Source organism: Centropristis striata, chromosome 11 (genome assembly GCF_030273125.1).
Source record: "Centropristis striata isolate RG_2023a ecotype Rhode Island chromosome 11, C.striata_1.0, whole genome shotgun sequence".
NCBI lineage: Eukaryota > Metazoa > Chordata > Actinopteri > Perciformes > Serranidae > Centropristis > Centropristis striata.
This window is the reverse complement of record NC_081527.1, coordinates 19,963,311-19,980,213: the sequence shown is the minus strand read 5'-3', so window position 1 is coordinate 19,980,213 and position 16,903 is coordinate 19,963,311. Positions and strand designations below refer to the sequence as shown.

The following is a 16,903-nucleotide window of genomic DNA, read 5'->3' as shown; positions in this document are numbered from 1 at the left end:
AAAGGGATATTTTTTTATTTAAATATCAACATCCTACAATGTGTAATCAAGCATTACTCAAATATGTAATTATATAATAATGAATCCCTAATGAAGGTTGTGAATAAAGCAGATATTTTTAATTACAGCTGCATTCAAATGTAAAAATTATAACCCACAACAAGACACATATAGTCAGACAATACCTTAAATATATAGTTTTTTGTATTTTTTATCATATAGCCTTGTGAAATATATGTTTCTATGCTTTTAAAACTATGCATATGAATATAAATTGCGCAAAAATAGTACATTTTTCAACTTCCCCAACAGTAGGTTATCTTACCTTAGTAACACAGTAGGATTGAGCGGATCGTTCACGGACTGCCCTTCAGCAGATGACAACAACACAACACACAGAGCTACTGAAAGGGTGTTAGCGTAGTTAGCTACCTGACATAAACAACTGGTGGTTTTGTCCGTGTTTTACACCATCTCGGCTGGAGTTTGCCAAATTAGACATTTCTTTTACTGCAGTATGGTTACTCTGCGCGACCAACCATGGTTGTCAGTTATTCTAGTCTAGTTTAGTGTAGCTAACAGTAGCTAAGTGGCTCGCTAAGCTAGCTCTATGTATGCCAAGCTAAAACAGGTTAGCTAGCTAGCTTGGTTGCTAGCTCGTTAGCTAGCCAACTCGCTAAGCGAGGTGGAGACCAAGAACAGGGAGATGCGAGCAAAGTACGGTAAGGCCAATGAAATCATTTATTTCATTAATTCAGTGTGGAATATGATCCTTATACAGATATAAGTCCAAGCATGTGATTTTGGGTATTTCGGTTAATCTTGTTACATTTGTCAAATTAATCGACGTTAGAAATAGCCTGACAGCTGTGTTAGCTACCAGCCAGTTAGCGCAGTCAGCGGGCTGTTGTTGACCAGCTAGGTGGCTAGCTGGTACTCTGGCACTGTAAACCGTGACTAACTGGAGGCCTCGGGATTAATAACAACGGTTAAATGTCAGTGATCTCACTCCTAAAACAGTGAACATCTGTACTCGTTAGACCTGAATGATACGAGGCCCGCAGACAATTAGTAACGGCAATGAGCTCCCCATCATCATCCTCTCAGTCTGTGATAGCAACTTAGCTTCTTAGGTGTTTTATGTTGTCACGCTAACAACAGTTAACAGTTAGTTAATTAGCGCTAACTCAGTTCTGTTCTTTAACTTGGTGTGTTATCAGCGCAGCCTTCTGGCTCTTCAGATAAACGTCAACAAATGTGAACCATCTACTTCGTCAGGCAGTTTTGAAGTTGGTCTTTGTCTTACATTAGACCGACACATTTGGTGACTTGCTTATTACATATTAAAACCATGGCAGTGTCCAGTAACCAAGGACATGGTGACTCAGCTACTAAGCGTGTGAGTCACTAGACATGTAGTTACAAGAGCCTTACAGGTTTGGGTGGAAGGGGATGACATGTTGGCCTTTTATTAAACCTCAGACACGATAATAATATCCTTACATATGATTATATGCTATGTTGTACCACATATAGATATTACTCATATATATTTTATGGCATTGTAGTTTAAATAAGTGGCTGCATCACTTCTCAATAGAACTCCTAATGATAATAAAAACTTGAAAATGCAAAAACTTAGTTTATCAGCTATTTCATATTTATGTTTGTGTTGTGTTTTCTTTTCAACAGGGTGGCCTTGAATGACTAAATGAGCAAGATAGGCAAAGCCGAAGAACTCTGGGAGATTCAACATGAAGTTATATGTGTTCCAGGTCAACAATGGCAGCACACTGACATTTGACACTGATCTTGCTGTCCAAACGTAAGAAACTGGCATGTTACCCATATTAGTGAGAAATACTAGTCAGAACATCTTGGCTGTTGTGATCTAAATAAATACTTCCTTTTTTTCTCAGTGTACTGGAGCTCAAACATGCCATCCAAGCCAAATATAAGATTGCAATTCAACATCAAGTCCTTGTTGTCAATGGAGGGGAATGTATGGCTGCAGAGAGGCGCGTCTGCAGCTACAGTGCTGGCACTGTAAGTTTACACAAGTGATTAGTGTGCTTTTTATTTCCCTTGAAGGTATACAGGTTGCATATACTGTATGATGTCCTGATTACTAAAGTATTACTTTTATCTTTAGGAAACCAACCCCATATTCCTGTTCAACAAAGAGATGATCTTATGTGACCGGGATCCAACGATCCCCAAAACCACCTTCTCGATTGAGAGTGAGATTCAGGTTAAGGTGGAGGAGTCTCTACTGATGCCAGCTGTCTTTCACACTGTTGCCTCACGAACACAACTTGCTCTAGTATGTATCAATTTTTTCCTTTTCTTTTTTTAAGCTACCTTTCCTTTTCTTTGAAATGTGCACCACCTTTATGAGAGTAACGTCATTAAAAAATCATTGTATCTAATGGATGAACTATTGAATGCTCCTAATATGTCCTGACTGTTTTTTTGTTTGATTTTAGGAAATGTTTGAAGTTGCCAAGAAACTTTGCTCTTTCTGTGAACGATTGGTTCATGATGAACACCTTCAACACCAAGGCTGGGCTGCCATTATGGCTAATTTGGATGATTGCACTCTGTCTTATCAGAAGCTGCTCATGAAATTTGAAACGTCATATGTAAATTATCAGCATGACTTGGAGGAAATTAAGGTTAAACTGTCAAAGTAAGTGTTTGCTAATATTATCCAACACTTTTAAACTTCAAATACAAAATTCTTTATATTCATTAGTAAGTACTATTCTATGTGCATATTGCCTTTAATGACATGTTAAATTGTTATAATTGTTAAATCAAAATTTTAGCTCAATTAAAGAAGTGAAGTAAGATTAAATACATCCAAGCTTTTATATATTTCTTCTAAAATAAAAAACATAACCTGATGACTTAACGCTCATTTTCCTATGATTGCAGGTTAGGGACATCTGTTTCTGTAATGGCGAGGATACCTCTGTTGGAATGTTTAACAAGACACAGTTACAGAGAGAGCATGGAGAAGTCCAGCTCAACTCCAGGAAAGGATTCAGATGAGACAGAAGAAGAAAAATCCACCGATTCTGTGCTCTGCGCTGCTGATGCAAAGAAGCCCTCCAAGTCATCAGCATCCTTCTCTGCTTCTGGGAAGGCCACATGTGAGCCAGCTGGAGACCAGGAAACACATGAAATGACTGACAGTGGTGGGCTGAGAGCTGCGCTATTGGATGATTTCGCTCCAGAATTCGCCAACCCGTCCGCCTTCAATGTCACACTATTAGACTGGATCAACGTACAAGACCGGCCCAATGACGTGGAATCGGTTGTGAGGAAATGCTTTGACTCCATCAATAGGGTGAGTCACAGCTGTATGAATAGACATGTCAAAATATGTAGTTGGAAATTGTAGAGAAAAAAGTATCATGAGTCTTTACTGAAATGTTTCTTTCAGCTTGACCCTCGGATTATTCAGCCCTTCCTGACAGATTGTCGTGACACAATTGCCAAGCTAGATAATCAAAACATGAAGGCCATCAAAGGGCTTGAGGACCGGTTGTATGCTCTCGACCAAATGATTGCAAGCTGCAAGAAGTTAGTGAATGAACAGAAAGAACTTGCTCAGGTACGTACAGTAAGAGATAAACTTGACTTTTTCCATCTGTTATTTTTTAGGAGTTGTACTTACATGTTTTCTCCTGCAGGGATTTTTGGCCAATCAGAAGCGGGCTGAAAACCTGAAGGATACATCTGTTCTGCCTGACTTGTGTTTGAGTCACACTAACCAGCTGATGATCATGCTGAACAACCACAGGAAGCTGCTAGACATCAAAAAGAAGTGCACCACTGCCAAACAAGAACTTGCAAACAACCTTCAAGTCAGACTCAAGTAAAACCAAAAACCACTTCTTCCCCAATTTTTTTTTATTTTTTAAACTTGCTGCTTTTTGTACATAATGTTTGCTTTTTCTATTGAATTTAGGCTTGCTGGTTTAAAAATTGCAACATTTTAACACGGCTAATGATTTTGATGATGATTTTTCTTTTAGATGGTGCTGCTACGTGATGCTTCATGCAGACCAGGATGGGGAGAAGCTGCAGGCTCTACTCAGACTTCTGACGGAGCTAATAGAAAGAGTGAGGGTGGTGGAGGCCCTCAGTACTGTGCCCCAGATGTACTGCTTGGCAGTGGTGGAAGTCGTCAGGAGAAAAATGTTTATGCGCCACTACAGAGAGGTCAGAGCTAAAAGCCATTATTGGACAGCAATCATGCTTTCAAACTCACTAATTCAAAGAGGTTTGCCTCGCTGAATCTGTAGCTTTCGGGTGTGTTTTGTGCTGAGCACATCATTTACATATTCAGCTGTAATTGGCCAGTTGTGACTGGCCAATCTGACTTTGCCACTATAATGAAGAGAGAACAGGCCTATTACGTTGTTTGCTGGTGCTTGACAATTAAGTTCATTTAAGCTTTTTTTTTTGTCTTTTGTTTGTTTACTTTTTATGTTTTCAGGCGAATATTGCTTTTCAGTGAGCTATCTTGTAATATCTAACATTCCTGAAGTGGTAAATATAACAGATTATTATGATTGGTGCTTGAGCTAGACTGGCTTTGTGGTTCTGCGTCTTTCCAAGAAATGGAGTTGGTCTTCATGCTAGTTATCAGGCTCATGAAGGACTATGAATGTGTACCACTGTGTGGTTTCAGAGTTGTGCTATCGATGGCTGCTCCAATTGCATTAGCATGGGACTAAAACTTTATCAGCTACTTGAATTTTTGCTGATAATAACTGCTGTCCTATGTCCACATGAAGTAAGAGTGGAAAACGGTTGGACGCCAATAATGGAATTGATTTAGCTTAAGTTCATCCTCTCTTTTTATTGAGTTGTAGTTTCTTCTTTAACTGCAGTTGATGCAACAGGAAGCCACTTTTGTTTCAATTTCTTTGCTTTTTCCAAAACATTGTCTTCAGTTTGACCATGAGCACCAAAAATCTTTCTTTTGAATTGTAGGGATAAGACATTGATTCTACAGCTTTGAAAAGGCTTTTTTTTTCTTTTTCTTTTTTTACATTTACATTTAGACCCAGAAAAGAAGATTATAGTGGCTCAGTAACATTAAAATCCATGCTAAGAAATGGTTCTGAAAGTGGACAATGTCAAAAAATGATTATTACTTTGTTGTTTCTTTACTATCAATCTTTTCAGTGGGCTTATGCACTTGTAAAGGATGGGAAACAACTGTACGAGGCGGAGAAGTTCAAAAGGGAGTCCTTTGGGAAACTCTTTAGTAAGTGTCTTTGGAAACCCTCAGCTAAACACATTTGACTTGGCTCTGTAAAGCTGAATGTATTTTTGAAATGGCACACAGATTCCAACCAAGATCAGAGTTTTGATCCATTTACCCATTTCCTTTCAGGGAAGTCTTTTCTCAGAAATCGTTTGTTCAGAGGACTCGATTCATGGCCTCCAACATCATTTTGTGTAAGTTACAATTCAAGAGTTTTGACCAAATTGATATTCTTCTCTATATAATTTCCACTGTATTTTAAGACGTCTCTTCTTTTACTCTGCTAATTATTGTTTACAGACACGAAAGCCCAGAAGGTTTGATGACGAACTTCCAGACATCTCACTTGATGACCTGCAGTACTTGAAATCTTGTTGTCCGCTAGAGGTGCAGCCTTTCCTTATGTAAGTGACTGTCCTCAGTTATTGAAATGGCTTTATATATAACCTTACAGTTTATGTAACACCACCGTAACTGTGGAAAACATACATTTGGAAGTTTGTGTCAATTTCTAAATCAAATAATTTAGTTGGAGTCATTAATGAAGATAGATTTTTGTAGAATACTCAAATATGCTTTGACGATTAACAGAAAACATTATCAAATGTCTCACAAGTAAATCCAATAGCACTGGGCGTGTTAGTTGAGGAAGGGTTCTGGTGCACAGCTGTGCAGGAAACCGTACATGAGTTGATGTTAAAGCTCTGAACCTCACAAGTGGGTTTATCTCAACAGACTTAATCTTATTCCTAATATTATCTGCAGGGTTCCCACATTGTGTGACTTCGAACCCCTAAATCGGCATGTAGAGACGCTTCACCAGCTGGTCCAAGCTGCGCAGAGCGTGGATGAGATGTCTCAAACTATTACTGATCTGCTAAGTGAACAAAGGGTAACGACTCTCGATTAATAACCTTCATTTATATACATTATTATAAAGTGTAATTTTGCTTTGATCATTTATTTATGTGGTAAGCATTTCTCTGCTCTCCCTTCATCTGTTCTGTCCTTGCAGATATCCTTTAGTCAGAGATCAGCCGTGTTCACCCCGCAGTCTGAAAGCATACCTGGGACCACGACACCAAGGTCCTCCAAAACCCCTTCCTCTCTCAGCCTTCAGGGACCCAGCTGCCAGCCCCTACATGTTCCTGTCCCAGCTCCTCTAGAGGACTTATCCCCGGACAGCATAGATGCGCAAACATTTGACTTTGAAACCATCGGTCACCCGAACATGGATCCAGTCCTGCAGCAGGGCTCCCTTGACCTGGATTCTCTAGCAGAGAGTCCTGAATCCGACTTCATGTCTGCTGTCAACGAGTTTGTGATTGAAGAGAACTTGACCTCTCCGAACCCCATCAGTGACCCCATTAGCCCTGAGATGATGGTGGAGTCGCTGTACTCTTCAGTCATCAACGCTATTGACAACAAGCGTATGCAGGACACCACAATACTGGAGAGGGAGAACTCAAGGATTGCTGTCCTCAAACAAGTTATTGACAAGTACCGCTCTGCTGCAGAGGAGTCCCATTCAAACTTCAGAAGTGTTAAGGAGGACCTCTATCACTTGAGAGGCCTTGTATTAAAAGAACAACAAGACTTTGGCTTTGTTTTGAGGAATATGACCACAGAGGTGCGCAGTGTTGTGGAAAATATCTGCCAGACCCAAAAACTGGAACTGAAGGAGCAGCATCAAAGTGAGCTTCACTCCCTTCGGCAGGAGCTTGGGAAGCAGGTTGAAACACTAACGGAGGAAAACCAAGTAAACCAGAATATTGTCAAAGATGTCCAGCATGCAATGCTTGAACTGGAGGGGCTCATGGAGCGAAAAGAGAAAGAACTTACTCAGCTCGAGAATGAGAAAGAGCGATGGGTTCAAACGGAGAGCGATCAGACAGACAGGATCAAAAACCTGGAGCAGATGATTAGCGATCAAACTGAAGAGATTAAGACACTCTCAGCTTCAAGAGACTCTCTGAACAGCCAGCTTGAGAATCTGCACTTTGAGATTGAACGTAGCCAGCAAAAGATCCGGCAAGAGCTGGAAGTTGTCGAGCAGTCCCGCTTAAAGGAGATGGAGGACAAAATAAAGCAGGAGCACGCAGCAAACCTGGAGACCCTTGCCAAGGATAATCAAAAGGCTCTTGAACATCTGGCTGCTGAAAATACTGCAAAGTTAAGTGAGGCAGCAGATCACCACGCCACTGCACTTAAAGAGAAAGATAACCAAATTAAGGACTTGGAGGCTCGTGTGACGGAGCTTGCAGAACTCCGCTGCAAAGTGGAGGTGGAGCTTGCCCTCAAAGAGTCAGAGACAGAAGAGGTGAGGCGCTTGTTAGAGGAGGCCAAGCTGCAGCAGGCTGATGCGGTGAAGTCCCAGGTAGAGACTGCGACCAAAGCTCTTAGTGAAGAGCTGGCAAATATAAAAAAACAGCTTAATGTAAAAAACGAGGAGTATGAAGTGGACCTTGCAGAGCTGAGGACTCTCATGAGGATTGAAAAGGACCACTGCATCTCAGAGCTGGTAGACAGACATGAGGAGGAGGCTATTTTGTTGCGAAATGAACTTGCCTCCCTGCAGCGGCAATCCCAGGATGCTGAGAATAACCATGTTGAGCAGCAGCAGAAACTCAAACAGGAATTGGACCAGCAGGTGGCTTCTCTAAGTGAAGAAAAAGAAGAGCAGTTCAGGAGTTTCCAGGAACTGGAGCAAGAGTTGAGGACTGTTATCAGCAATTTGCAGGCAGAAAATGACCTGCTCTCCAAAAAACTAGAGCAGGACAGACAAGCAGTCGAGAAAGATTTAGAAAAGGAAGAGGCCTCTAAGGTTGCATCACCAGATGCCTTTAAAGAGTTAGAGCAGCAGAAGGAGGACATGGAGAAGAGACTGTTAGACAGAATTAGACAGCTTGAGATTGAGCTTCAAGAGAAACATTCCTCAAAAAGGTAAATGTTTTATCACAGTTGCAGACACACCACATGTAGAAATCTAGCTGTTTTTTTTGTGTTTTTAAAGTTACAAAATCTGCTTACATTTAAATGACACATTAAAGGAAATGTGGGGTTATAGGAGTAAACAATCTGTTGCACTGTTAATTAAGAATGAACTGGTAACTGTTCTTTAGTTTTGTATCCACTTGTATGGCCACGCAATTCCTTTATCAGAGTTAAAGTTTTTGTTGTGTGTCTTTCAGTGATGAGGGCTTGTCGCTGCATGCTGAGGGCCGTGCCGAAGCCGGAGCACCTCTGTCTCTGGACTCAGCACTACAAGAGCGGCTGCAGCAGGAGAGGGCCTCCCTGCAGTCCCAGATGGACCTCCTGGAGAAGAAGAAGAATGAGGAGATGCAGAACCTCAAGACATCACTAATCGCAGAGCAGCAGGTTTGTGTTTGGGCTGTAAATAGGCGGGAACATTTCTGTTTAGTTGATGTAATTATGTATCATGATATTTTAATATACGATGTCCTCTTAATACAATTCCACTGAAAGACGATCAATAATAAATTAAATATTGGCCAGCCCTGTAATTTACAGTACATCTTCGCCATAACTAATGATATATTGATCATAATAATTGCAATTATATTTTATGAAGACTGCTTAAAACAGAGTGTATGTCGTGTAGTGTGAAGGCTTTCTTAACTACAAGCACTGCCTAGTCAGTGACGATTTACACTTTAATGTTATCCAGTATAGCAGTGAGTATTTAGTTTGTGATAACCTACATTTTTAATAGTTACTGACACAATCACTCTGTTACTTGCATTCAATTTGAAGTCAATATTTAAGTCATTTGCCTGGCTCTAGGTTTGATTTGTCTGATATCTTTATTGATTTAAAAGATTTTTCTGAATCTCTGTCATGGATATATTTGTCCTCACTCTGTTTCACCACCCTTTATAGTTTAATCTGATTAAGACTTACCTGCTGTAATTCGAATCAGCCCATATTTAATTTGTTTTTGTTTTTTGTTACTGGGTATAATACATGATGAAGCGATCAGACATGGAACAATACAAAAAAAAAGTCAAAGAGACAAGTAAAAAAACAAAAAGCAACGATAACTCCCATGGCTGCAAGCTGATCTGCATTGTTAGAAGTTAGCAATAAAAAGGGATCCTCTCAAATCATTTGTGCTAAAATTCCCCGTTGAGACCAAAATGGCTGTTAACCTTGATGCAACTCTAAATGGTGATTTTTGTTTTGTTTGTTTCTCTAGACTAATTTCAACACTGTTCTAACCCGAGAGAAGCTGAAAAAAGAGCAGATCATCAACGAGCTCACAGAGAAGTTGCGGAAAGTCACCCAACAGCAGGAGAAAGATAAAGGTGAGTGTGTACATACTGAGCGCTTTTAGAGGAGGGTAATCGTTTTCTTGATATCTCATGAAAAAAAAGCTGTTGGTACAAACTGTGTCTGTAAACATGCTGCTCATTTGCAGCTCTGATAGAGACACTCTCCGAGGACCGAGCTAGTGTCATGCAGGAGAAGAAACACTTGGAAGAAGAGCTTAACCGCCTGCGCAGCACTGCACTGGTCTCCTCTGCCTTCTTCACTCTGAACCCGTCAGCTCAGGAGATCACAGAAGCTGCAGGAGGAGCTGCTGCAGCAGCGAGAGCTCTGCCCATTGCTGGGGCTTTTTCCTCAGATCCCACGGCTGAAACCGACAGACTGGCCTCTGTGGCAGCCATCCGAGAAGACGAAAACGTGGATTCAGCAGTGGAGGCCAGCATGGTGACAGTCCAGTAAGCATCTTCTCTCTAATAAACATTGTTATGTTGATAGTTTGAGATATTTTGTGGTGATTGTGATCTCTCATGGGCCCTGCACTATGAAGGAAGTTCAACATACTGAGGTCATCTTTCCCTTATCTTGCTTCACTAAACGTAATAACTGCAATAAGGTTATGCAGTCACATGACAGTAGCTGTAAACTCCAAGTTAACTCGGGTTTACCCAATCTAATTACGAGAGGCTATGAAAGGGCCGGTGTTTCGTGCATATGACCAATCACAAACAGAGAAGTAAACTATACTTAACACATGAAGATAAAACTTTAACATTAGACAACACATAATCCAGGCTAAAAGCAACAGAGTTACAGCTGCTTAAAGCAGGAAGGACAGCTGGCCAAAAATCACAATAGGCTTTTTATATCACTGTAAAAACAAACAAGGACAAACAGAAAGGAGGGCAGAAAACATGTAAAAGATCCTGCAAAAGACCAGGACTCTCAAAATGTCACTGTGTGGTAATTAAATAAATGGGAGCATCTAGTGTGCCATTTTGTCCATCTTTATAATATGACTGCCCCATCTCAGGCACAGGTAGATCTGACTACAATCAGTCTGTCTATTCCATTAATTTAATGTTTTGTTTAAATGTCTTTTTATGACATCTTGACCATATGTTTTTCAGCTGCAACCCTGGCAGTGTGAAACAGACTTGGGCGCAAATAAAAACATTAATGTAAAAACATAATTCAAAGCTGTAACGAGGCTTTTAGTGATAACGGTATCTAAAAGCACAATGAAAAGCTTTTGAGATTCAGACAGTCTGCAGGACTGTAAGTGCACAACTTGCTGGGGCTCACTTACCCAAATGCAATACCAAAAAAAATCCCAAATAGTGCAAATGTTCCACCAAAATAAGTTCCCCGCTGACACAATTTGGTCACTGCATCCTGGGCTTAGAAATACAAACAATCCAGAGCATTTATTTTCCTTTACTGCAGAATTATGACTCCTCCAGAAGCATGGAGACAGGTCTGGCTGTGCGAGACTACACATCAGGTTACTGGGAAGAAACACATTTGCCTGCATTGCCCTAACTTGATTATAATGCCTGTGCTTACATGCATTTGTCCAGTCGTTGTACTTCTTCACACACTCCACGCCTTATTTTTGCACCAAGACACATTTAAATTATGTATAAGAAAGTGAGCATGAAGCCGGAAATGGTGTGTTTTTTAGGTCAGAGTTTTGACAGTTCATTAAGAGGACAGTCTGTGGAGAACACAATTTTTCCCTTACTGTCTATGTATGTCTGAATTTCATAACCTACTGTCAAATCTAAGTAACTTAATTTACACAGTTTAAGTTTTGGTTTCAATTTGACTCTGGATTTTAATATGCTTTTTTAATCTCTGCTGCTTTAACTGCAATACTTCCCCAGTTTCTTCTGTTTGTCATGTCCATGTCATGCACACCGCTGTAGAAATCTGTTCCTCCACATGCTTCAGGTAGCTCTGGTGACCCGGGTTTTCTTTTTCTCTTGACGTGACAGAGTTGAAGTTTACATGCTGTTAAAGAGATTACAGCAGAAAATAAAATAGTATAGTCTATTGTATGTCTTGTACAATTTAAAGGTGAATCCCACTGAAACACAGCAATCAGTCTTTATCTTCAGTGCAGTGTAGTTTATTATGCTGTCTCATATCTGTTTGGTTTTTTTTTTTGGGACCTGCCAATACAGAAAGTCAATTTAAAAATACTACTTGTGACATACTTTGTTCATTGAGGGGCTAGGGATATATTTTCCTTTCCCAAAAAGTTTTTGGCCAAACCGAAACCAACACATTTCATTATGACAATCAAACATGTCAAATCTATTGTTTTTATTGTAATAACTGAGATATAAGCTTATTTAGTTGTTGTGGAAAAAAAAATATATATATTCTTTTCACATGTTTTATATACAGCAGCAAACTTACAGCAGGGCTTAAAGTGGCTACATCTGTACACAGTATTGAGCCTTTTGTTGTGATAATATGAAATTGGTTCCCAGTGCCTGACAGAAAGAGGTCTTTGCGTTATTCAAGAAGGATTTAAAAGACCATTGTGTAAAATATGCCAAACTGGATGGATAGAAAGGACAGTGGAAGGAAGGAAGGCTAGATTCAGACTGAGTGAGTTTTCCATTCATAATATTAAAATTATGAACTATAAAGTAGTTACAAGACTTGAAATGTTGACCCATTCATATTATAATCAGTTTTCATTTTCTACATAACATACAGTTTTGAGGACAATAATCAAGAATGTGATGTTTTCTCTCTTGCAGTGATAACGTCCTGATGTCAGAGGAGAAACAGCGGATACTCTTACTTGAGAGGGTAAATAGACGCTCTGTATCTATCAGATTGCATTTGAGAGCACAAGACACTGTGTTTCTGGATCTGGTCTCTTATCTGTTTAATAAATCTGATATATGTTTCAGACTTTACACATGAAGGAGGAAGAAAACAAGCGCCTCAGTCAAAGACTGGTCAGTTATTTATTATCTCTATGGGCTATGTAACACCTGCTCCACTAGGTGGCAGTAGCATCAAAGAGTAAAATCCTGACCCAGGAGGCCAAAGAGCTCAGTGAAGAAAAAATAATTTCTAGGAAGAGTGTCATTAGAATGTGAGGGATACATTTTAGTGAAATAAAACATATATATATATATATATACTAATATAAGTGTTTAAAATATACTTTTGTGGTTTGAAAAATGATTTTAAATTGGCCTTGTTATTGTATTATTCACAAAGGATAAAACTGAAATAAGAGTATAATGCTGTAAATAGGGTAAAGTGCTAATACTAATTACTTAGTTCATTTCTAGCAAAAGCCCAATAAGAGAAATGTTATAAATCATCTATAGCCAGTTCTGTTAACCCTTCAATGTAACATGTGTAACGTTGCCCTAATCCTTTTCTTTGTAGATGTCTCAAAGCATGTCGTCTGTGTCGTCACGGCATTCAGACAAAATCGCCATCAGAGAGTAAGTGAATTAAAAAAAAAAAAAAAAAAAACCCATACGGTCTCGCTGTTGTAATTTTTAGCGCTTTTTGTTTTGAGCTAAAACTCTGACCATGATTACATGCAGTGTAATTATACACATTATTGTATAATTACATTAATGTGTTGTTATCAGTTTGCAGAAGTCAGTGTCATCATCCCTTTGTGTCTTTGTGTGTCTTTTTTTTTTCAGTTTCCAGGTAGGCGATTTGGTACTAATCATCCTGGATGAAAGGCATGACAACTACGTGCTGTTCACAGTTGGTCCCACCCTCTACTTCCTTCACTCAGAGTCTCTCACTGCACTGGACCTCAAACCAGGTCAGCTCTGCCCCAAAACATGATGAGAAGTGGTTTTTAATTTACTAATGAAAAAAATGTGTATGAATGATTTCATGTCAGGCATAAATGGGATTTTTAACAATAATACTGTACACTGTAAATGTGTTATTTTTGCTACAGTTTTCTTTATAAGCTTTTTCTTACTAAGTGCTCACAGTGTATTTGTCTAACAAGTCGATTTGTATTTATTGTTCAGCATCAGGGACTTCAAGACGGCCGTGGGTTCTTGGAAAGGTGATGGAGAAGGAATATTGCCAGGCAAAAAAGGTACTGACTTTGCCAAATGTCCTCAGATGTTTTTTTATTCACGTTTTAAATAAATATTTAAGAACGGATATGCTGATGTAAATGTAGTGTGCTTCTTGAAATCTTAATTTTCTTAGTGTCAGTTTCCACTCTGAATCTGGATTTATTTTTTTGACGTGTGTCAGTAATGCTGTTAGATTCACATATTTTCGGTTTTGAAGCTTCTTTCTATCTAACGAAGCTTTTCTCTCCTCGTCTCTTTTCCTTCACCAGGCCCAGAACCGGTTCAAGGTTCCTTTAGGAACCAAGTTCTACAGAGTGAAAGCTGTTCCTTGGAACGGAAAGTATAATAGCCGAGTAATGAGCTAAAATGTATATTTATATTGCTTAATTTTTGAACAGAAACTTCACATCATAATTCATAACTTGAAAATCGAAAGACCTTAAAAATGGTGAGAATTAAAGGTAGTCATCATGCTATTTTCAGTTTCAGTTCAATATCCCACCTGCTACCACATTTTTGTTTCTTTTAAACCCAGATTTGTTATTGTGGACCAAATGCTATTAACTTTATTAGGGCATTGTCCCTATACACTGTGGCATAATGCCATTTGACCTGTGTGTAAAATTGAACAAAATTTGGATGTTAAATATTAGTTTTCATTATCAGCATTTGTCCTTTTGTGGAAAATACTGTGTCATTATCAACATAACTAAATAAAAATATACATTTATTATAAATGTTTATGGAGGAATGTTCATGGCATGCATATTGATATATTTTCTTTGATTTACTTATCCAGATAAATGTTGTAGTTGGAAATGTAGTTAATGCTGTTTGTTACTCACAAAGCAGTGTGGCCCTCTGTCAATACTGAAATGTACATTATGGCTGACTGATTGAAAAACAGTCGTCCTTGCAATCCTTGAAATGCACTTTCAAAAACGATGCTTTTGTTGATTTGAAAAGGGAAGTTAATTGAGCTGCGAGAACTAAGTAAATATATCAGCACAAACTTCTCACTATCATAGATTATTGATATGTAGAAAGGAATACTTTGTGACTGTGTTTCATTATCGGGAGACATTGTACATTACCCATCAAATCACACATGTAACAATAAATTACTGTATTGTAAAAGATAGAGTTTTGAAACAATAAAGGATTGATCCCAAACATATTCTGCTGTTTTTATGTTGGCCAATTATTGCTCTATTACATTTAAGGAATTATGTGTGACTCTAAAAAAATGTGCATTATGCCATTGAACTATTGAATCATTAGGGGGTGAAAAGTTTTCCCGGTTCATGAACAAAAAACGACCCGACATTTGCTAATTTTCACCAGCTGCCTGGTGAGATTTCTGTATTAATTAAATGATAAACCATATTATTAGAGCTTGTTGTTATGAAATAAAATGCACATTAGTGACTTTCAAGACATATATGATGAATAGCTTTTTAATGATGCTTTTAAATTAAATTTCTTGGGGATTCAGGAGTCAATGTGGAATAGCACAGTATAGTGTATTCATTTGATTTAGCATTTTTGCTTTTGTGGAAACATTAATTTTGGCACGCTGCTGCAGGAAACAGACTTCAAAAAGGCTTCAAATCGGGGCCCAAGAACGATGCGGCCCTCATGGAGAAGGAAGCCCACCAACATCACTTTCCCAGTTCACAGCGGGGAGCATAGCAGCTCTCTGCCGAGCACTCTCTACCATGTGGGTCTAGGGGTGTTTTAACAATGTTTAGCTCTATTTTCTCCATTTAGCATAAGCCTGTTGTCACATTTGGATGGCTCCTTCATAAATTGATGGTGTGATTCCTACAATTTCGGGACAGGCCTGAATGACAAAATATGCAACACAACATTCGATACCGAGGTGGCTGGCAAGCACCAACCATGTGCACTGGACAGGCTCTTAGTGTAAATGTTTACAACCCCCCACTGAGCTCAGTGCTGCTGGGAGTCACTCTCATCAGGCTGAATGGGATTTAACATTGCCATGTGTAGTCTCTAGCTAGTTCCACCATTAAAACTGCCTTTGACTTGCTGTCAAACTTCTTTCTATAACACTTTAATGCTTATCTTCAGTAGTGTATCGTGAAATTAGCTGTTGTTTAACCGTATGAATAGCAACTAACAATGAGGTGTGCATCTGTTTTTGTTTTGTTATATTTATCTGAACGGGATTTAATTAAAAAATAACAACAGTGGTATTTAAAAAACACAACCCTGCAGAGTGTTTTTATAATAATAATAATAAAAATGTGATAAGAAAAAATGCATATACAAATAGAAAATAGTAAGCTATTTAAATTCAGATGGTCATAAACACAAACACGTGTTAGAAATGTATTAACAACCCCTGATTTAAAAAAAAAAAAAAAGTTAAGACTAAAAACAAAACTGTTTACATCTACATTCAATTGAATGAAAATATATTTAATGTTTATACTAATAAACCTTTGTTTTTGTTTTAAAATAAATACACTGATTCTGAATTTGATGCATTCTGTTTTTATTTACACAGCGTCCCAACTGTTCTGGAATCAGTTTTCTACATACATATGTATACATTAGGGGTGTTGCTATATACCGGTATTGGCAATAACCATGATATTTAAAAAAATAAATATTGATATCATGTAAATAATACACATGATTATATTGTGTTTCAGTTCATACTGTAATGATGAGTTACAGTTTATCTGGATGCCTTTTCACTGTCCATTGAGTGCAATTCTGCTTTTTGAGGGTAAATAGTTTGCCAAAAAAAAACAGTAACAGTAAACAAAGTTATTGATGAATATGACTGAGCATTTAATCACATTTTCTACAGAAATCATAATAATATAATTATCCTCTTTTGGTAACAATAGTGACAATTTTATATCCTGACTGCCCTAATATATCTTATATTTAGGTTATAACAAATATATAACCTACTTATACACATAGACAGACATGAAAACATTGCCCAAATTAAATATTAAAAAGCCTTTTGTTGAAAAACAAATGTTTTCAGAGTTGTTTTAAAAGAGGATACTGATGAAGTCTGAGTTGAGATTGTCCTTTTTTTTTTTTGTTATAAACCACTTCTAATGGACAAGAGACAATAAATAAAATTATACACCATATATATGTACCTTATTCAGAGTTAATTTGCATGAATAGATACAAGTAATTCTTACAATTAATAAACCAACTCCAGTTTGACTGATTTTTTCTTGAGTACATAATAAAA

The 16,903-nt window shown here is 38.2% G+C and overlaps 1 protein-coding gene across 1 annotated transcript; it reads left to right on the top strand.

The window, feature by feature from the left end:
* The first annotated feature begins 331 nt into the window (after positions 1-331).
* On the top strand, positions 332-14,833 carry rb1cc1 (RB1-inducible coiled-coil 1). The gene is made up of 23 exons (XM_059344327.1): positions 332-722; positions 1,693-1,825; positions 1,920-2,046; positions 2,153-2,323; positions 2,487-2,689; positions 2,938-3,352; positions 3,449-3,619; positions 3,699-3,883; positions 4,044-4,230; positions 5,203-5,284; positions 5,414-5,478; positions 5,585-5,688; positions 6,050-6,176; positions 6,300-8,227; positions 8,476-8,662; positions 9,501-9,609; positions 9,723-10,026; positions 12,343-12,394; positions 12,499-12,546; positions 12,989-13,047; positions 13,258-13,385; positions 13,603-13,673; positions 13,926-14,833. Exons 2-23 carry the CDS (start codon positions 1,755-1,757, stop codon positions 14,019-14,021), a joined length of 4,890 nt encoding a protein of 1,629 aa, XP_059200310.1. The 5' UTR covers positions 332-722; positions 1,693-1,754; the 3' UTR covers positions 14,022-14,833.
* The last annotated feature ends 2,070 nt before the right edge of the window (positions 14,834-16,903 follow it).

Coding starts and splice junctions, on each gene's coding strand:
- rb1cc1 (XM_059344327.1), top strand. CDS start 1,755: ATGAAGTTATATGTGTTCCAGGTCAACAATGGCAGCACACTGACATTT. Junction 4,231..5,202: donor TTATGCGCCACTACAGAGAG/GTCAGAGCTAAA, acceptor CAATCTTTTCAG/TGGGCTTATGCACTTGTAAA. Junction 13,674..13,925: donor AATATTGCCAGGCAAAAAAG/GTACTGACTTTG, acceptor TTCCTTCACCAG/GCCCAGAACCGGTTCAAGGT.